This window comes from Trachurus trachurus (assembly GCF_905171665.1).
Source record: "Trachurus trachurus genome assembly, chromosome: 7".
NCBI classification, from domain to species: Eukaryota; Metazoa; Chordata; class Actinopteri; order Carangiformes; family Carangidae; genus Trachurus; species Trachurus trachurus.
The window spans coordinates 32,579,180-32,602,026 of NC_139901.1; the positions used below are offsets into that span (position 1 = coordinate 32,579,180).

The 22,847-nt window shown below is 41.7% G+C and overlaps 1 protein-coding gene across 1 annotated transcript in view; it reads left to right on the plus strand.

Annotated features, from left to right (window-relative positions):
* Positions 1-9,728: 9,728 nt before the first annotated feature.
* The window catches only part of vwa5b1 (von Willebrand factor A domain containing 5B1), a gene marked incomplete at both ends in the record, with an annotated part of 68,142 nt that continues 55,023 nt past the window's right edge, over positions 9,729-22,847 (plus strand). The window contains 5 exons of the mRNA XM_083975277.1: positions 9,729-9,867; positions 10,781-10,942; positions 13,513-13,732; positions 14,830-14,957; positions 17,405-17,536. Coding sequence (XP_083831403.1) covers positions 9,729-9,867; positions 10,781-10,942; positions 13,513-13,732; positions 14,830-14,957; positions 17,405-17,536 — 781 coding nt within the window. The remainder of the gene's footprint in view (positions 9,868-10,780; positions 10,943-13,512; positions 13,733-14,829; positions 14,958-17,404; positions 17,537-22,847) is intronic.

The following is a 22,847-nucleotide window of genomic DNA, read 5'->3' on the forward strand; positions in this document are numbered from 1 at the left end:
AAATATTAAAAGTCACCGTTGATGTCTCCTCTGGTGCTCCGTGGACCACGAACTCGATCAACTTTCTTGGAAAAGTCGAACTAAAGTTGGAAAAAAACGAAAAAAAACACAGGTCATCACGTTAAAAGCTTTTTAAAAAGACAAAAAGAAAGAAATTATGCAACAAAAGTGCGTGTGTAAGCAAAGCTAGCTGCTAACGGTCGGTGAGCGAGCAACTGTTTTTTTTTTTTCAAACAGGAGTTGTTCACCTGTTAAATTAAAAACAAAAAAACCTCCCCCAAACTGTAAAAAACTCACCTGCACTGATGGAGTCGTCGCCTCTTGAACATCGACAGCCAGCGCCCACGAGTCCTCGGACATTTTCACACATTAAATGTAAAAGTTTCTGTCGAGACAAACAACACTTTTCATCCAAAAAGTTTGATGTCAGCGTGATAGAGTCGAGAGAGTGGCCGCTGGTGACGTCGTGACGGCGGTGGAGCTTGCTGCCGTCAACCCGCTGGACCGCACCACTGATGCTGCCTTCACCGCCGTCGGAAATATCACAACTTCTTCACCGGAAGCAGCCAATCGAAGCGGTAAATGAACTTACAAACTTATTTTCTTTTCTCTACTTTTTTTTCTGTTGTAGCTGAAATAAACATCTATAATTATTTCACAACCGTCGCATAGTCTGCTGTAATATGGAAATAAGACAACGATCGCTCGAAAGCGTTGGAATTAACAGCGGTTTTGATATTTACGAAGTTTATAGGGAGACCCTGAAGGCACCGCAGTGTGTTTGTCGAGTGAACCTGCTGACACACCCATCAGAGATGATCTTCACTGAACCGCTACATGAAAAGGTATTTCATCAGTTTGTTATACTGACCATTAACTTTGTTCATCTTTTATAATGCTCTTAAAAAATATTTTTATTTTATTTTACAATCTATTCATACATATACATTCATACATTCATAAATCTAATGTTTACTTTCATTATAACTCTCATTGTTAATTCTGTGTAGGTATATATGTGAGATAAAATGTTTTCAAGTTCAACTAGGTAAGTTTACTTATCAACTAATATTGGTTTTGTCATGTAAATGTAAAGTTTAACGTAAAAGAGGAGTTAGTAAAAAAAAAAAAAAAAACCATTACTTTCATGGTAATCTTTTATTTTACAGTGATGATTCCTACCTGTTATATATTTTTTATAAATTGGGTTCAGTTCTTATTGTAGTATGAAAATTAAAGGAATATTTCACTTAAAATGATATGCTGATGTTGGGTTGTTAGACATGTTGTAGTAAAACTGAACAAGAATATGCTTGTCTATCACTGAGTGTATCCTTAAATTTCCACAGGATTAAAATTCAGAAGTGGTCTTTAAAACGATCAGTTTCTCTGGTTGTAGTATTTATAGGAATGAGTTTGAGTGAAAGGAGCACTTTTGTTTCATTCTGTAAAACTGAACAAAAGAAAGAGAAAATTGTCCTCTTATCAAAAAGCATGTTTTTCCCATCAACAATTTAAGACCTAAGGACATCCAATTTGCAAATAAATTCTGCAAAAACTCAGGAATACTAATCAGATTTTTTTTTCTTTTCTTTTGGGGGTGGGGGATGCAGATTAATTTCCTGTCTCTTGGCTAATTGACTCAATGTTTCAGCTCCTGTACTCCACAGCTGGAGTCAGTGCTTGACACATTGGTGACAGAAATATTTTAGGGGCACGATATGCATGAATTCATCAGAACTTCCTGTTCAGACCATGCCTGATTACCTCGTGTATGATGATGGTGAGACGACGAGGAGTCATTGTTCAGTAGTCGAGCTGCTGAGGAAATTAACGGACTAATTGATGAGTCAATCACTGAGTAATTTCTCAAGCAAAAAAAAAAAAATTACAGAACATCCCTTTGTTCTCGCTTGTCAAACGTTTATTTTTTGGACAAATGACACAATTTATTCTCTGACAGCCTCACTGAAGGATTAATATATATATAATTTATATAAACTGAGATACACATGATGAATTATTAATGGAAATAGCCGTTGCATGTCGCTGTAGTCGTGTATGTTACTGTGATACTAGAACATAACCTCTTATTGTAAATTGAATTTGCCTTTAATCTCCCCAATCTGTGTATAATGTGTGTGTGTGACCGTGTTGGAGAGGTTGATAAACAGATAAGACAGTGAGAAGCCAGCAAGCAGAGAGAGTATTATGCAAAGGTTTGGGCACCTCTGGTTTAAAATGTCTGTTAATGTTGAAACAGTTCATCAAGTGGAAGATGAAATGATCTCCAAAAGACATAAAGTTAAACATGAAACACTCTTTTTTCCCCCAATATTTTAATCAATATCAGTGTATTATTTTAGTTTCCTACAGTTTCAGAGTGAAAAAGGGAAACAAAGCAGCAGCAGCAGCAAAAGAATGAGAAACCAAGGAGACTTGAGCTCTCAGAGAACTTTGACCAAGGTATCAGACAAGAGATTTACTATTTACACACTGTCATAGTTTTCCTAGCTACTAGCTACTAGGGGCCCAAATCTTTGCTGAGGGACCTTTTCCTTTTCTGTTGTTTTGAAAATGTAAAAGATGAAAATTTGTGTTAATATAAGTCTTAAATAGTTATATCTTCCGACAGCAATCACTTAGTGTTTGGACCGAAACACGGGTCTGTCAGTCACTCTGCTCTGCTCTGAGCCGAGGAGAAAACTTTTCTTGTATCCTACAATTTTTATCCAATGAGGAGAGAGAACGGCATAAAGGGGCAGTCCTCTCTGTGTGTGCAGCCAAGGGATGCGCGTGAATGTGGTGACGTAGGGACGAGGACCAATAGATCCATGACGAGGGCGGGGGCTGCTAACTCCATCGGCTGACAAGACGTTATGGTGCGTTCAAGGCAACTCGTAACCCGTGTTTTTCCGACCTGTGAAGTCGTACCAGTTCGATCTGGTACGAGTTCACAGGTCAGAAGTTACGAGTGGCCGTTATAGTGACTTTCACCGGTAAAACAGATCGGAGAAACACGAGTGGGTTGCCTGGAACGCTACAAAGTCGTAAGTTGTGATTTGAAGCTGTAATTTACGGTTTCAAAAGCCTGCCTGGAACGCAGCATTAGCGAAAACGACCGGATCGCTTACTTCTGCTTTAATATATATATATATATATATATATATATATATATATATATATATATATATATATATATATATATATATATATATATATATATATATATATATATATATATATATATATATAAACTGAGATACACATGATGAATTATTAATGGAAATAGCTGTTACATGTCGCTGTAGTCGTGTATGTTACTGTGATACTAGAACATAACCTCTTATTGTAAATTGGATTTGCCTTTAATCTCCCCACTCTTGTGTGTGTATGTGTGTGTGTTGGTGTGTGTGTGTGTGTGTGTGACCGTGTTGGAGAGGTTGAAAAACAGATAAGACAGTGAGAAGCCAGCCAGCGGAGAGAGGTGATGGGGAGGATGGGGGGATGAAGGGAGGAGGGGGGAGGTGTGTAAAGACCAAGTTTTATTGGCTGCAGGTAAATTCAATTTGGAGGCGGATGCTGAGTTTCAGCCAACCAACCCCCCACCATCTCTCCTCTCTCTCTCTCTCACACACACACACACACACACACAGACACACACACACACCGTCTACATTTTCGTGACTTTGTGCCAAAATGACTTTATATACACTTATTAATTGTCATGGCAACCTTGTCGCGCGGAGAAGAGGAAAAAAACAAAACAAAACAACACAGAAAAAACAGATGGATCAAACCGAGTGATCACAAAAACAAAGAGGCAGCAGCAGCCGAACACCCACGTTGGGTTTAAAACATTAAGGCTTTACAGTCACACCACAGGAGGAAGAGAGGGAGGAAGAGAGGAAGAGAGGAAGAGAGGGGGCATTGTAGGTGATACGAGGTAGTAATGGGTCTGTTTTTCCTCCTCTCTTTCTCTCTCTCTCTCTCTCTCTTGGTGTTACAGTGTGTGTATAAGAAGTAAGGAAGGACAAAGGGAAAGATGGAAAGAAAGAAAGAAAGAAAGAAAGAAGGAAGGAAATATGGAAGGAGGGAGGGAAGAGATTGGGTCAAAAAGGAAGGAAGGAAGGAAGGGAAAAGGGATTGTGGAAATAAGGAAAGGGAAAAGGGAAGGAAAGAAAGATGGAGGGAGGGAACAGATTCATTCAAGGAAGGAAGAAGAGGGAATGAAGGAAGGAAGGAAGGAAGGAAGGAAAAAAGGATTGTGGAAAGAAGGAAAGGAAAAAGGAAGGAAAGAAAGATGGAGGGAGGGAACAGATTTGTTCAAGGAAGGAAGAAGAGGGAAGGAAGGAAGGAAGGAAGGAAGGAAGGAAGGAAGGAAGGAAGGAAGGAAGGAAGGAAGGAAGGAAGGAAGGAAGGAAGGAAGGAAGGAAGGGATTGTGGAAAGAAGGAAGGGAGAGAGGAAGGAAAGAAGGAAAGATGGAGGAAGGGAACAGATTCATTCAAGGAAGGAAGAGGAAGGAAAGAAGGAAAGATGGAGGAAGGGAACAGATTGGGTCAATTTAACCCAGAAGGACAACAGGAGCGTCCTGCTACAGTAACTTATCAAGAATTTAAAATACATGAAAAATAAAACCTTTTGCATATGAGATATAGATCTTCATCTTTCATGTCACATTCCCACTGCTTCACTCATACTCTGGTCTTTATACTGACATTAGGAGGATGTGCTGTTGTTTTGCAGCTCAGTCGTTCGTTAATCTTTATTTATTCACGTGTATAAGCGACTATTAGTATTGTGTATATATATATATATATATATATATATATATATATATATATATATATATATATATATATATATATATATATATATATATATATATATATATATATATATATATATATTAGTTAGTGTACATACATATATATTATGTGATTGACTCGGCTCCTCTGCTGGTAACAAGCTGATACCTGAGGCTCCTGTTGTCGTCCATGTCGGGGAGGGAGAGGAGAGCTGGAGGAGCGAGTGGGTGGTGCTGATGCTGATGCTCTCGACGCGTCGGGGATGGGAAGGGGAATATTTATTGGAAGGACTGGACCCTCTCTCTCTCTCTCTCTCCCTCCCTCCTTCTCTCTCTCCAACTCCGAGGAGGGAGGGAGGGAGGAGGAGGAGGAGGAGAAGGAGGAGGAGAGAAGAGAATAAATACAGTTTCTGTATAACCACATGTTGCTGCTGTTCATTGAAGTGCTGCAGCCAGCCAGGCAGCGACACCTTTTCTTTCCCCTTATTCTCTACCCCTCCTTTCTTCCTTTTCTTTTCTTTTCTTCTCTTTTCTCTCTTTCTTTCTTTGCATTGTTAAACGTCTAACTAACTAACTAACTAACGATGTGTCTGTAGTTTCCTGCCACCTGTGGCAGTGCTCCTATTCCCTCTACGCCACACAGAGAGGGAACCAAAAAAAAAAAGAAAAAGAAGGAAAAAAAAGGGGGAGCCGACAGAGGAAGGAAGAAGAAGAGGAAGAGGAGGAGGAAGAGGATATTATCTTTCATGATAAGTGGACTTCTCACAGAGAGAGAGATCCTCGCTGCATATCCAGTTGACACAAATGAAAGGTAAGGTAATGAGGCTGATAGTGTGAGCAAGAACAGATGCATTTTCATTTTAATGGCGCAGCGTGTGTGTGTGTGTCTCTTTCTCTATCTCGGTCTCTGATGATGCATATATTAAACGTCCCTGTCATTTGTTTTAAATCAGTAAAAAGGTCAGGCCGGTTAGACGATGATTAAAGCTGCCAGTGATCCGTGCTGCTGCTGTAAACAGATCTGTGGACAGTGTTAGTGTGTTTCAACAGGTGGTTAGTTTCTTACCACCACAGCATCTGCTCTGCTCTGCTCTGCTCTCTGGTTGGCACTAATGACGAGTGCACGGGAGTTGATGCTCTGCTGATTTTTTAAATTTATTTATTTTTTGTGACAACCTGTGGAGGGAAGGAAGCAGGATGATTCATGTGACTGAGCCAACCGGGAGAGAGGAGAGGAGAGGAGAGCAGCACCATGGGACAGGCACTTTTAGACTAATTACTATCAGCTGAGGGACCATAGAGGAAAGGATGCTTTAAAAAAACAAAAAAAAAAGAAGAGAGAGACACCTGACACAGTGACTGAATTGTTGGGTTAAGGAAAAAAAGGAAGGACGAAGGGAAAGAAGGAAAGAAAGATAGAAGGAGGGAGGGAGGGAAGAGATTGGGTCAATTGAGTCAAACAGGAGAAGTAAGGACGAAGGTATAGGAAGGAAGGAAAAAAGGATTGTGGAAAGAAGGAAATGAAAAAGAAAGATGGAGGGAGGGAATAGATTCATTCAAGGAAGGAAGAAGGGAAAGAAGGAAGGGAAAAGGGATTGTGGAAAGAAGGAAAAGAAAAAGAAAAGGAAAGAAAGATGGAGGGAGGGAGGGAACAGATTCGTTCAAGGAAGGAAGAAGAGGGAAGGAAGAAGGGAAAGAAGGAAAGGAAAGAGGAAGGAAAGAAGGAAAGATGGAGGAAGGGAACAGATTGGGTCAATTTAACCCAGAAGGACAACTACTGCTAACTTATCAAGAATTTAGATACATAAAAAACTCCTTTGCATATGAGATACAGTAGATCGTTCATGTCAGATTTCCACTGCATCACTCTGCTCTGGTCTTTTCATTGACATCAGGAGGATGTTTTGTTGTTTTGCAGCTCAGTCGTGCATGAATCTTTCTTTATTCAGGTGTAGAAGCGATTGTTAGTACACAGGGACAAAGAGATGTGTGTTTGTGTTTGTGTCTGTTTGGCTGACTAAAGTGGACACATGATGGCACTGTTGAGACGGGCAATAAAAACCGTCTCTAACTGCATCTCAATGACCTTTTCCTCGCCATAAATAACCGTGTGCGGTGCCTAAAACCCCACAGTCTGGCTGTTAGAGAAGACTGATCGAATCTCATATTGATTCTGAAGGACTTCTTATGCTGCCTCGACTATAGGCTATGAGTGTGAAACTTGTTGTTGTGGCGGCTCAGATTTTCTTTTCTCTACCTAAGTGAATTATTCTAGTGATTTATTTGTGTGTGTTTGATGGACGGAAATCGACTTGCGTTTTAATTGCAATCAGTCACGGTGAGGCCAATAAAGGCGCGTGCACTTTTTCTTTTTTTCAAGATGTTGTTGCTGCTGGTCAGTCGGGGAGGCGAGCACTGCAGCCAGGCCAGCAGCAGCGATCAGAGCAGAGCAGAGCTGTCTCTATGGAAATTGCTTTCGTCATAACACTTCCTATCAAGCCTGTGCTGCTCTGGTCGTGCAGCAGCAGCAGCAGCAGCAGCAGAAAGACACACACAGACCCCTTGACAGCGCATATAACCAAGATTGCTGGCAGTGGAGACGACGTTAACAGTGAAGCACGGCCCTGAAGCAACAGATGATTGTATTGGAGCTATCACTTACATAATAATTAGCAATGCTGTATAGCTACTATTCCTCCCCAAGCATTTGTAACACATCTAAAGTTTCTTTATTCCCCCTTTCACCAGGCACTGAATACTGTTTTCTTCTCCTTCTCCTATTACATTGTGTTTTAATGATAAAAAAAACACCCTAAATTAGTTTTATTATTGCAGCATCTTCAAATGCTTAAAAAGATAACTCTGTTACCCACCCTCAGGCTCCTCGGCTTTATATCATAGGCTAGGCTATAATATCATATCATAGAAAATGATTGAGGTTGAAATACCTATAAAAGCAGGTTGATTGAACTGACACCTAGACAGCAGCTTTCATCTAGTTTTGGAGTCAGTAATGAGACGCTGTCATGTTTGATGTTATTACAGCGGGCTACGAGGTAACAGCAGCGATGAAAAGGACAAAAAGAGAAAATGAGACTTTCTTTTTATTACTCTGGAGCCCTAAAGTGATAAAATGTTGAATAAGAATTAAAACAGGATGTATTATGTAAATTTAAAAAATCCATCCTACCATTAACTTACTGCTTAGGGTCATGGGATGGAAAAATACAAAATGACACTATATCATTTTTTAGTCGGCCATAATTAAAACTCATCTTTTAAATGTTAAATGGGTTCAGTCTTGACACCTTCTTCTCAACGGAGCGAGACAGCCGTTGTTTCTCAGAGCAATGTCAAACTAATTATGAATGTGTCACTGTGAATGAGATCGTATTGATTTAGCATAACAAAGGCATTTAATGAAAGCTAACGCACTTTCTAACTGGCTAGTAAAGCTTATGGCTAATAGTGGCTTGCATCTGCCCTTACCATGTAATAATATAATCTAATCTAATCTAGGATAATATAATACATCCCTGGCCCTTATAGCTAGTTTGGTTGTGATTTTACTGAACATCAAAGTGAAGAATACGGTTAAGACAAGAGCTAGCCTAACTGGCTTGCTAACTAATTTAGAGTTTTTCAGCTGTGTTTTGATTAAGATTTTCGTATAGGAAGAAACAAACCTAGGTATTTAGATATCATGAAGACAGACATGGTCAATTAAGTACAAATAAATTCAGTTAATATTTGGCTAACAACACTTGTTTGTTCGTTAACACAAGTTGAGGCAGTTTTTTTCCGGGTGCATGGCGTCCGTCCGTCGTCCGACTTCCTATTTCTCCGACTTCCCATTTCTCCAACCATACATTTCTATATTTTTACGTCCATTAGTCTGACCTCCCATTTTTCTGTAACCCTAACCATAACCCTCTAGAATAAGTCGGATTAATTGGTAATCCGAGAAAATGGCGGTCGGACTTTTGGGCGGTTGGACTGATATTCTCCCCGTTTTTTCATGGTAGGCTATGCAGGGCTGACAACATTAGATTGTTGCATTGCTTAACATAGCTCCTATTGTTTGGACCATCAACAGCATTCAACATTGAATGAATAAATTTGATAAATGATTCTGAGTTTACTAAGAGTGACAGGGTTTATATTAAGCTACGGGCTGTAAGGTGAGATGTGGTGACAACACCGTTTATGAAAAGTGACACATAAGATAACTAAAACTGTCAGTATGAAAAGTGAAATTGTAAAATAAAACTGGCCTTGAAATATAATATTAGAGCCACTGGGGAAATTACAGTAGATAGTGTGTCTATGGATATGATAGATTTTTTTTATTAGCTATTTGGTCATTATCTGTGTACTGTAAATGATGTTTAAGGGTTTTGTTGTTTTATATCCATCATTTTAATTGTTATATAAATTTCTTTATTTTTTTTTAAATAGATACATATAGCCTACTATTCCTTCGGCACCTTTAAATTGATGCTGATGGTGGAGTCCACACATACAAAAGGTGCAATTTAGATCCAGAGACTGTGGCAATACTGAGGCAAGATGCAATAGGCTATAGGAGAAGTGCAATAATTATTTATCACTATAATTATTTATTACTTTGTATGAACCATGAGTTCAAAGTTTATTTTGATTTGATTTGATTGATATTCTAAGGAAAAAAACTGTAGATAGTAGTACCTACAGTAATATAATTTGTAAAATCTATAAATATTTGATAATGAAATAACATTTTGCTTTTGTTTCAATCATTTTGTTGATCATTCCACTTGAAAAGTCATTATTTGATGAGTTCCTTTGTTCTTTCTTTCTTTCTTTCTTTCTTTCTTTCTTTCTTTCTTTCTTTCTTTCTTTCCACACATGAAAACCAAGCAGAGTCCTAAAACCAGCGCCATGCCTGGACTCATTTCCAAGGAGAGCTGGAGCGCTCTGCCTCTCAGCGACTCTGACATCACTTCCTGTGTGAGGGGTTACACTCTGGCCCTGACGGCCTCCATGACCTATGAAAACATCGAGGACCATGCCATCGAGGGTAAGTGTCCTATAGCTACTACGCAGACGACTAATCTGTTTACTTCACTTCTGTGAACGCAATCAATCAATCAATTTAAACCCACCTTCTGCTCTGCTGTAAAACTGATTGCTATTGACTGAATGTGCAGGGCCGTTGCTAGGAATTCTGGGCCCCCTTAAAGAATACTAAAGTGGGCCCCTCCCCCTAACTTTTCCTTTTTTTTTTTTCTTAGACTATGTATGTATTATCGTTTTTTATTTAGCCTTCTTTGTTTTGATGCTAATGCAGCATTACACTGCAAAAACTCAAGTATCTTAGCAAGAATATTTGTCTTATTTCTAGTCAAAATGTCATTTCTAGTCAAAACAAATCTCATTATACTTAAAATAAGACACATCATATTAAAAGTAACTTGTTTTTAGACAGTTTTTACTCCTTTCAAGCATATTTTCACTTGGAATAAGTAGAAAAAATCTGATAGTGGAGCAAGTTTTTCTTCCTTATTACAAGCACAAAAAACTTACTTTCACTGGCAGATTTTTCTATTTATTGTGAATTTAAGTGAAAATGATCTAAAAACAAGTTAATTTTTAGGTAATGAGTCTTATTTTGGAAGTGGAAAGAGATTAGTTTTGACTAGAAATGAAACATTTGGACAAGAAATAAGACAAATATTCTTGGAAAGATGTTGAGTTTTTACAGTGTACTATGAGTACTAGTCAGGGTCTTACGCAGAGTAAATCAGTCATACAAAGATTAGACTACTGGGGTTTTTTATGGGCCCCACTGGGCGCTGGGCCCCTAGAATTATCATCACCTTTCTCCCCTATACAACGGCCCTGTGAATGTGTAATTGTTTGTTTACTGCATTTGCACATATTTATGTTTTTTTTTGTTTGTTTCTTTCCCCCTCTTGTGCTTGTGCTTTTAGGAATCTTCATTTATCCACTGGAGGAAAAGTCCATTGTTGTCGGGTTCGAGGCCATGATATCCAGTCAAATTATAACGCTGCAAATCAAAGACAAAGCAAAAATTGAAGACTGTTATCTGGATTGCTACCACACATCTAATGGAGCTCTGCAGAGTGGCGGCGGTAAGATTAAAGCTGCTCTCATCGATATTTTTCGTATAAACAAAGGATCAAATGACTGTGTGTAACGTGGAAAAGGTTGCTTGTTAGTGATGAACCCACAGAGAATTATTATCGACTGGCTCTTTAGTCCTTCAGCTCTGTGGAGTATTTAAATATCTGCACCAGCTCATTGTTTTGGTTTCTAATTGATTTTGGTTTGTCCTTCCTGCTTTTCAAATGTTGGTGACTGAATACTGAGCATTTACAGGAAAAAGCAACTTCAATTGTCTTAGTAAGGTGATAAAGTTGTTCTATACCAGAAATGCTTTGATGCAGCTTGTTCTGAAGTCTCTGAATGAGGCACTAACACCAGTTTTCTAAACAATATTCCCTCATTATTTGATGTTTTGATGTCGGTGATGCGGAGAACCGTCCAAAATCTCTTTAAAACCCTCAGATGATCCTTCAATTCCTACCACTTCCATGACCCCTGGACAAAATTTAGACATCAGTTACTCCCAAAATATTTGTGATAGCCTACATATCGGGCTGGGTCTTGACTAAACATGAAAATCACTTTTGACATGGGTTTCAACATTTTTAACCCCTTCCTGGCCAGTTGTTTTTAGCTGCAAAAACACAAGATTTCTATGGGGCTCTATGGGGTTTACGGCTGTGAGTGACAGTATTTTCTCATTTACAGAGTAATAAAAAGAGATATCCAAAATCCCCTCAGTAAAAACTTCTGACTATAATATGTCAACAAAATAAAACAAGAATTTTGAAAGGGGCTTCATCCATTGTTCAGATTTCGGTTCTGGAAATGAGCATTAGCATATTTCATTAGATATTGCCTCATTTACATATTTAAACATAAAATTTGACAAAACTTGTAATACAAAAAATATTTGTCTTAATGTGAGTGATAAACTTGGGAAGTGTCATGGTGATATCTGTTAGTTAAAATGTTTTACTTTAAAATACATTATAAATCCCATAGGCGGAGCGGAGGTGAACATTTTTTCCACTTGAAGGGTCATGGATGTTGTTAAAATGCATTACGGGTCCAAAAAAATTGACTTTCATTCTGAAATTGGGGACATCCAGAGTTTACCCAAAGATAAACCTCCTTGCCAAAAATCAGGTCCCAGTGACCTTTCCTTCGACCGTGGGGAGTTGGGAAAGTGTGAGGGTTGTTGTGCTCGGGAGGCTGTGAAGACTGAAGCATACGATTCACTTCATCTCCATTCTCATCAGACTGTTCAGTGACCCCATAACCGTCCACAACTCTGTATTGATCTCCCTTCTGTCTATTACAAGGCCGGGTAAGATGCATCTCCGAAGCATAACAGAGCCACCGGATCGCCTCACTTTTGCCACCTTTGGTACAAAATCTAAAAATCAACAGTATTTTGTTTTAAAATCCCTGCCACACAACAACAACAACATGATGCTGCTAATTGTGTAATTGTACCGTTCAGTGCACCGGTGTGGAAGCATCTGCATTCGTTATGTTTCTCCACTCTTTTATTCAGCTTTTTCCTTTAATTTGACACCTGTTTGCGTAAATTTATCAGGTGGATTCAAATGAATGGTAATTTTGCTGGGTGTGTAAACCCACATTGAAATAATTGTTTGGAAGCATATATCAGTTTTATGAGGTGATAACAACATGTCACTGTTAATTAACTTGTTGTGCTTTTGCCAAGTTTCTCGTGACGGGATTTGCTGCAATTTCTTGTTGGACTTTTCAACAGGAGTTGCAGAATTGCAGTATGGGAAATGTAGGATCGGGCACTGCAGGTCTAAAAGTTAGAATAGCTTCATCTGCTGCATTGATTTAGACTATTTGTTGCACATTTTTCAGTAACCCTTTAATTTACAGGCCGTTAATTAAGTGACAATGTCAAGAAAGAGCCAAGAAATAACAATTAATTGTGTAGTAATGTCAAGAAGTAGCCTAGAAATAACGATCAATTTCATAGTAATGTCATGTTTTTCATAAGGGCAAAATATTACACATGCTTTTCATGCTTTGAATTTTTTGGGAAAGGGCAATATCTTTCTCCACCAAGTCCTTGCAATTGACCAATATTTCTGGACTATATCTACACAAACAATCATTATTTCTTGGCGATATTTCTCAACATTACTATGAAAATGATCGTTATTTTTAGGCTATTTCTAGACATTATAGGACGCAATCCATTGTTATTTCTTGGCTATTTCTTGACATTATCACATTATTAACAGCCTGTAAATTGAAGGGTTACCCATGTTTCTCTCAGTGTTGAGTTGATGGAGGACCTCTTTAAAGATATATACCATTTTACCTACCGACTTACATAACCCAGCAACAATAAAGCTAGTTTAAGGTCTTTCTAAAGGTGTCATCTTCCTTCTCAGTCATGCTTTACTCTCAGAAACAACCTTAAAGTCCTTTGTACGAGGCGCCTAAGTTGTTCAAAGGACACCAAAGGTTCAGGAAATCTGTATAATCTGGTTTAAAGCGTTCTGCACTAGTGGTGGTGTTTCTTGATGGATTTATTGTAGCTTAGTAGTTGTTTATGAAACCCAATCTGCTGTTACAGGACACATAGTGCTGGACGAGGACTTGGAGACGACGGTGTTGGTGGTTAACCTCGGGCTCATCCCTTCCATGGAGACGGTCCACATCCTGGTCAGCACCTCCTCTGAGCTCTCCACGCTGCCCAACGGCGGCATCACGGTGTCCACTCCACCGGTGTGTACGCCTCGGGTCCAGAGGACCATCAACGAGGAGCAGGGTCTGTCCCCCAACTTCTCCAGAACGTAAGAAAAACTATTGACTAATTGTCATATATTGTAGTTAAGTTTGGTGTATTCTGAAGTTGGTAAATTTTTAAATTGTATATATTTTTATAGGTAAAAACCAGAGATGGGGACTCGAGACATGATGTCTTGCATTACTTGAGTGTTGTTCATTTAATGTTTTCATAATTTATTTTTAAATATATTGTTGGGCTTTTTGCCTTGACAGGAAACTGACAGTTACTAATATCTTGTCTTTTCACTTAAAGGGTAATTACTGTTTTTGACAATCTGGACCTTATTTCTAGCATAAAATCCGATCATTTCCTCCCCCAGATAACTTTGGTGTCATTACAAGTGGTTGTGATGAAATTAGCTCCAGCCGAGAGCCGCGTATATCCGTATAATGGAGTCTACAGGGCAGCAGAATGCAGCCTCTAAATAACACATTATCTGCAGAGAAACTCCTTCATTTCACCAATATTTAGTTCTGATAGGCTAGTGCTGTTCCCCTCTGAGTCCGGGGTTAGCTGTTATCAACATCCGGGGTCTGTAGGTTGACCTGCTGACCTCTGACCTGGATGATGTCATCTCTGAGCGCCGCGCGGCTCATTCTGATAATAATCATTCTGCTTCGGCATTCGGGTCCATTTTTATCTCAACTAGCCGGAGCTTTAGTGAGTCCAGGTTGAGGAGAGGAAGCCTGTGGAAGCTGAACTTCATCCAGCTGCTCATTTTGTTCTGACAAGTCAGAAACACGCAGAAACGAACCGTAGCATTAGCGGTAGCAACAAGCCGCTCCGTGCTGCGGCTGGAGCTCATTTCATCACAACCACTTGTAATGACACCAAAGTTATCTGGGGGAGGAAATGATCGTATACTATACTAGAAATAGGGTCCAGATTGTAAAAAACGGTAATTACCCTTTAAGATTCTGCAGGTAAAATTGCCATAACAAGGTGACTTGACTTGCCCAAGGAAAAATGACTTGAGTCTTGCACATGTGTGACTTGGTCCCATTTCTGATAAAAACCGAATAATAATAATGATATCACATATATAAATTTAAGATGGCTCTATTTTGATTTCAGGCGGGACAGACACACCAGTGCTTCGAGTCCTCACGACCAAACTCCCAACTCCCCTCAGCTGTGGTTGGCTTCACTGCTGGAGGACGAGACCATCAACTCCATGGACTACAAATTCAACTTCCAGCTGGAGATACGCGCTCCTTATCTCCTCGCAGGTCAGAGAAACAACATACTCTCGAGAGCAAAGCTGCAAATCAGCTGTATGTGTGTGTGTGTGTGTATGTGTGTGTGTGTGTGTGTGTGTGATGATGCCACTTGAGCTTTCCTGTAATCAAGCACTGCAATTTTTGAGCTTCTCGACGGCTCTCGTGTCGGCAACGAGAGGCTGTTGTTGTAAGAGGCTGTCGCTGCACTGAGGTGTAGAATAAAATAAAACACAGCTCCTGCACGACTTTCATCTCATTTCACAAGTGACACTGCTGCTAGTGTTGAAATGTTTTGGCATTTTGGAAAATATATTTATTTACTGGCACTTTTAGGCCAAGGATTAGATGTCAAGATGCCACACTCATCATGTCTCTCTGCTCAGTGTGATCAGGGCCGTTGCTAGGAATTCTGGGCCCCCTTAAAGAAGACTAAAGTGGGCCCCTCCGCCTAACTTTTCCAATTTTTTTTCTTAGACTACGTATGTATTATCATTTTTTATTTAGCCTTCTTTGTTTTGATGCTATTGTAGCATTACACTGCAAAAACCCAAGTATCTTACCAAGAATATTTGTCTTATTTCTAGTCAAAACAAATCTCATTATACTTAAAATAAGACTCATCATATTAGAAGCAGCTTGTTTTTAGACACTTTTTTTACTTCTTTCAAGCAGATTTTCACTTGGAATAAGTAGAAAAATCTGATAGTGGAACAAGTTTTTCTTCCTTATTACAAGCACAAAAAACTTACTTTCACTGGCAGATTTTTCTATTTATTTCAAGTGAAAATTAGTTTGAAACAAGTGAAAATGATCTAAAAACAAGTACATTTTTAGGTTATGAGTCTTATTTTAAGTGTAAAGAGAGTAGTTTTGACTAGAAATTAGACATTTGGACAAGAAATAAGACAAATATTCTTGGAAAGATGTTGAGTTTTTACAGTGTACTATGAGTATTAGTCAGGGTCTTACGCAGAATAAATCAGTCATACAAAGATTAGACTACTGGGGTTTTTTATGGGCCCCACTGGGCGCTGGGCCCCTAGAGTTATCATCACCTTTCTCCCCTATACAACGGCCCTGAGTGTGATGCTACAGCTAGAATCTATGCTGCATTCAAGACAACTCGCAACTCGGAAAAAACTAGCTCTGAGTTGTGAAAAATGAATTGAAGGGGTCAAACTCAGAAATAACAGGTCAGAAATTCGGGTGTCATCTCAGAGACTCGATTTTCCAATTTGACGTCAGTGACGGCAATGAAGCATGGCGGCCGTCATCCTTATTAAGTTATATATCAATGTTTTCATCTTCATCTGCTTCCATAAATTGCATGCTGCTTATATATTTTTCGTATTCACCAATCAGTCACGATATGCCAAACGTCTTACGGGCATCCATGTTTTTTCTCCTCCGAGTTAACCTGTAATGTGGAAGCCATGATGTCCGAAGTTGGAAATGTCTGAGTTGTCTTGAACGCAGCATAAGAACTAAGCTAACTGCTAAATTATCTTAGCTTACATTAAAGGCATAGTTCAACATTTTGGGAAATTGGCCCATTGCCATAATCACTATAGTCATAGCAGTAGGTTCGTTACCTTTAATTGTCGGTGCAAGCTATTTTTAGAACGGCGGAGCAGAGCCGTGAGCTGCTCAGAGCTACGCTACGGAGGCTCATTATGGGATTTCTTGGTTTCCCTCATCCAACTCATCAAATACACAATCCAACAACTCCACAACGCTCTGGTGGACAAGTTGTGAGCTGCACATTCACCACGCTATGAGATAATAACACAACGTTACCACACAGAGTTGTTTTAGAGGTAAATGCAGCCGGAACTACATTCCAGACACGGCTGCTTGGCGGAGGGATTTCAAAAACACAAGTAGTTCAGAGTATTTCCTTCATGTGTCGTAATGTGACATAATTATACATTTTTATTTCATAGATTGACTCTAGTCGAGTTTCGTATTTATCCTTCAGACCACAAATTGCTCCTCTCATCCAACTCTCGACACAAAAACAAACAAGTATAAGTCACACTCTTCTCCTTCTGATAATTTCAGCCTCACAGACATTTTTACATAATAACAGTTATTGACTTGTCTCTCCTTTATGTTTGCTCTAACGAGTGCACCACCAGCACTTGAAGGCATCATCATCACCACCAGCAGTAGCTACAACCTTGGTTATTATTATTATTATTATCCTGCTTTTATATTAGATCTTCTGGAAATTTGAGCTCTTATTGTGTAATTTCCACTGATTTTTCTGTTGTGTGACCTGCTGCTTTGTTATTATTACTGCGCTTGTTATTGCTGGGGTGAAAACCACTGGTTATTTGATCTGCTGTGTGTGTGTGTGTCTGGTGTGTGTGTGTGTGTGTGTGTCTGGTGTGTGTGTGTATATGTGTGTGTGTGTGTGTGTGTGTGTGTGTGTGTGTGTGTGTGTGTGTGTGTAGGTGTGGAGAGCCCCTCTCATGCCATCCGAGCCGACGCCGACCCTCTGGCCCGTTCTGCCACCAGCGTCGTCATCACTCTGGCGGATAAATACACGTACGACTGTCCGGTCAAAATCCTCATTTACCCGAGTGGTAGGTGTCCTCCCTCCCTCCCTTTCTATCTATCTATCTATCTATCTATCTATCTATCTATCTATCTATCTATCTATCTATCTATCTATCTATCTATCTATCTATCTATCTATCTATCTATCTATCTATCTATCTTTCTTTCTATCTGTCTATCTTTCTGTCTATCGTTCTATCTATCTATCTATCGTTCTATCTATCGTTCTATCTATCTATCTATCTATCTATCGTTCTATCTATCTATCTATCTATCGTTCTATCTATCTATCTATCTATCTATCTATCTATCTATCTATCTATCTATCTATCTATCTATCTATCTATCTATCTATCTATCTATCTATCCATCTTTCTTTCTATCCATCTTTCTGTCTATCCATCCGAGCATCATCATATTCTGTAATTGTTTATTTCACCTCTGTCAAGGTTCTCTCACAACGTTTCCGTCTTGTTAAGTTCATAATCAGATCAGTGCCGAGGTGAGTCACTGCCTCTTGTTATTAATGTGTAACATGCCAGCAGAGTCGGGCTCCATTGTGTGGGTGGTGGGGGCAGTATCAGGTCTTTCTGCCCCCCTCCCTCACCACCACCACCACCACCACCACCATGCTCTCGTCTCTCCCTAACTGCTGCCTTGACCTACTGTGTGTGTGTGTGTGTGTGTGTCTCTGTGTGTGTGTGTGTGTGTGTGTGGGCCACTTGTCTCCCAGAGGCAGGAATGAGCTCTGGCCTTGCTGATCCAATCGGCCTCTTATGAAGGCTTTGTTCACAAACAGACCCGCGGCCAATTTAATTCAGCCCGGTGGTGGATGTTCACTTTCACATCCAGCGCAGCGACGGAGGAAGGAAACTGTGATATAACTATCATATCATAACATATAACACAACAGGAGGTGTGGAAGGTTGATTTCCATCATCAGCTTGGTCGGCTCAGCTGCTTCGTATAAATGCACCGATTAAAGACGGTTTAATATGACTGGATGTGAAATTTAATAGTTGTTTCATGGTCACATTGTCCAGAGCATGAAAATAAATCAACAAGTTATTTATCTGGAGAATGAACTTGACATTTATAGGCACACTATAAACTAAGCAGTAAATAACAGTAGCTACTCCCCAAATGTCCTTGATTAATCAACAGAAAACGGATGTAGCCTATCAGATTAATTCATAATGTCGGTTAGCTACAACTTTTTCATCAAAACGATACATTTTTCAAAAATAATACATCCACAGGATGTCTAGTACTAAATTTCTTTTTTAATAGTAAATAACACTGCAAAAACTCAAATATCTTACTAAGAATATTTGTCTTATTTCTAGTCAAAACAAATCTCATTCTACGTAAAATAAGACTCATCACATAAAAAGCAGCTTGTTTTTAGACACTTTTTACTTCTTTCAAGCAGATTTTCACTTGAAATAAGTAGAAAAATCTGATAGTGGATCAAGTTTTTCTTTCTTATTACAAGCACAAAAAACTTGCTTTCACTGGCAGATTTTTCTACTAATTTCAAGTGAAAATTAGTTTGAAACAAGTGAAAATTATCTTAAAAACAATATAATTTTTAAGGTGAGAGTCTTATTTTAAGTGGACTAGAAATGAGACATTTTGACAAGAGATAATAAAAATATTCTTGGAAAGATTTTGAGTTTTTGCAGTTAACTGTTTTGTACATTTTTACGGGTCCAAAATATATAAATATTTACATCTGTTTATGTTGGCAGCATCGGCATGAAACGATCTAATGCTAATGCTAATGCTAACTAACGGTCAGCCGCTATATTTCCGGTGCAGGCGTGATGCTGCGGGTTTGTCGGGTTCGTCTGCAGGTGAGTTAGTGTGAAATGATTCAGATGTGTTTCCAGTCCGCTGTCAACAACACCGGAGCTGCTGCTCGTTAAAAATAATATGGTTAGCGTTAGCTTAGCTTTAGCTACTAGCCGCTCCGGTATTTGGCGTACCGGGCAACCAGAAGGCTACTTGAAGGTTGGAGTGAGAGCGGGCGAGTGTGAGTGCGACACTTACTGGCTGGGAGGAATTAAACTTGTAGTTAACACCTTTATATGTCTTTAATTTTAATTACAAAACCACTTTGTACCTATGTCCTATGTTTCCTCGTCTGATATTGGCAGTAACATGAGACTTCAAATGTGATTTTAGCTAAAACTGAGACATGACTGCAAACTCGGTTAATATGAACCTTTTGTTCTTTTTCCTTTTTTAAATTATAATTTCCTAAAGGTGTAAACTACAAGTTTAATTATCCCGGCCAGTAGGTGTCGCACTCACACTCGCCTGCCCTCGCTCGCCTAAAGGGAGTGGCTAGTGGCTAAAGCTAAGCTAATGCTAACCGTTATAACCTTTAATTTGAAACAGAATCCAATTTAATAATTATTATAATTTTAAAAAGAAGCATCTTTACTTTCCAGCAGGACTGGACATGGAGAAGCAGCTAAGAAACTATGGATCAATGAATGGGTTCTTTAAAAAACATAAATCAATTTATCGTCCATGTAAATTTGACATAGCCTAGGGTCAAGAAACAGAAGTCTTGGAAACTAATTGTGAATTCACTTTTCACTGAGGAGGAATCTCCAGGACTCACTCACTCACTCACTCATCTCTCTCAGGACGAGTTTCCTCCAGACGCAGCTGTGATGTTGCATCTTCATACGCAATCGCCTCCTAATGTCCTCATCGATACGAGGATAATAACTCTCCTCTCTCAGAGTAACTGCACTCCCATCGGCCACATCGCTGCTGCTGCTGCTGCTGCTACCTGCTCTCAGTCTGAGGCGTTGTCCATCTGCTGTCCAGTCTGCTGCTGTCTGCAGGGCCGTTGTATAGGGGAGAAAGGTGATGATAACTCTAGGGGCCCAGCGCCCAGTGGGGCCCATAAAAAACCCCAGTAGTCTAATATTGTAGTAGTAGTCTATGTTGTCCGGGGCTTAATGCCCCTGGTAGGGTCTCCCAAGGCAAACAGGTCCTAGGTGACGGGTCAGACTAAGAGCGGTTCCAAAACCCCTCATGAGTGGAACAATATCAAGGACGTTCACGTCGCCCGGATCGGCGTCACCGGGGCCCCACCCTGGAGCCAGGCCTGGGGTTGGGGCTCGCAGGCGAGCGCCTGGTGGCCGGGTCTCCGCCCACGGGACCCGGCCGGGCCCAGCCCGAAGGAGCGACGTGGGCCCGCCTTCCAGTAGGCCCACCACCCGCAGGAAGGACCATGAGGGGCCGGTGCCGTGTGTTTTGGGTGGCAGCCGTGGGCGGGGGCCCCGGCGACCCAATTCCCGGATAACGACTCTGGCTTTAGGGACATGGAATGTCACCTCGCTGGGGGGGAAAGAGCCTGAGCTCGTGCGGGAGGCTGAGAGGTATCGACTAGAGATAGTCGGGCTCACCTCCACGCACAGCCTGGGCTCTGGAACCCAACTCCTTGAGAGAGGCTGGACTCTCTTCCACTCTGGAGTTGCCCATGGTGAGAGGCGGCGAGCTGGTGTGGGCTTGCTCATAGCCCCCCAGCTCAGCCGCCATGTGTTGGAGTTCTCCCCACTGAACGAGAGGGTCGTTTCCCTGCGCCTTCGGGTCGGGGATAGGTCTCTCACTGTTGTCTCGGCCTACGGGCCGAACGGCAGTGCAGAGTACCCGGCCTTCCTGGAGGCCCTGGGAGGGCTGGAAAGCGCTCCAACTGGGGACTCCATCGTTCTGCTGGGGGACTTCAATGCCCACGTGGGCAGCGACAGTGTTACCTGGAGAGGTGTGATTGGGAGGAACGGCCTCCCCGATCTGAACCCGAGCGGTGTTTTGTTATTGGACTTCTGTGCTAGCCACAGTTTGTCCATAACGAACACCATGTTCAGGCATAAGGGTGTCCATCAGTGCACGTGGCACCAGGACACCCTAGGCCGGAGGTCAATGATCGACTTTGTAGTCGTGTCATCTGACCTCCGGCCGTATGTCTTGGACACTCGGGTGAAGAGAGGGGCTGAGCTGTCAACTGATCACCACCTGGTGGTGAGTTGGATCCGCTGGCAGGGGAGGAAGCTGGTCAGACTTGGCAGACCCAAGCGTATCGTGAGGGTCTGCTGGGAACGTCTGGCAGAATCCCCTGTCAGGGAGGTCTTCAACTCCCACCTCCGGGAGAGCTTTGACCGGATTCCGAGGGAGGCCGGAGACATTGAGTCTGAATGGACCATGTTCTCCACTTCCATTGTTGACGCGGCCGTCCGGAGCTGTGGCCGTAAGGTCTCCGGTGCTTGTCGCGGCGGTAATCCCCGAACCCGGTGGTGGAGCCCGGAAGTAAGGGATGCCGTCAAGCTGAAGAAGGAGTCCTACCGAGCCTGGCTAGCTCGGGGGACTCCCGAGGCAGCTGACGGGTACCGGCAGGCCAAGCGGACAGCAGCCCGGGCGGTCGCGGAAGCAAAAACTCGGGTCTGGGAAAAGTTCGGGGAGGCCATGGAGGAGGACTACCGGTCGGCCTCGAGGAAATTCTGGCAAACCATCCGACGCCTCAGGAGGGGGAAGCAGTGCTCCGCCAACACTGTTTACAGTGGAGGAGGGGAGCTGTTGACCTCGACTGGGGATATCGTCGGACGGTGGAAGGAATACTTCGAGGATCTCCTCAATCCCACTGACACGCCTTCCGTCGAGGAAGCAGAGGCTGAGGATTCAGAGGTTGATTCATTCATCACCCAAGCTGAAGTCACTGAGGTAGTCAGGAAGCTCCTCAGTGGCAAGGCACCGGGGGTGGATGAGATCCGCCCTGAGTACCTCAAGTCTCTGGATGTTGCGGGACTGTCGTGGCTGACACGCCTCTGCAGCATCGCGTGGCAGTCGGGGACAGTGCCTCTGGACTGGCAGACCGGGGTGGTGGTCCCTCTCTTCAAAAAGGGGGACCGGAGGGTGTGTCCCAACTACCGGGGGATCACACTCCTCAGCCTCCCGGGGAAAGTCTATTCCAGGGTGCTGGAGAGGAGAATTCGGCCGATAGTCGAACCTCGGATTCAGGAGGAACAATGCGGTTTTCGTCCTGGCCGTGGAACGCTGGACCAGCTCTACACCCTCCGCAGGGTGCTCGAGGGTGCATGGGAGTTTGCCCAACCAGTCCACATGTGTTTTGTGGACTTGGAGAAGGCTTTCGACCGTGTCCCACGTGACATCCTGTGGGAGGTGCTCCGAGAGTATGGGGTCGGAGGCCCTCTGCTGAGGGCTGTACGGTCCCTGTATGACCGGAGCAGGAGCTTGGTTCGCATTGCCGGCAGTAAGTCAGACCTGTTCCCGGTGCGTGTTGGACTCCGGCAGGGCTGCCCT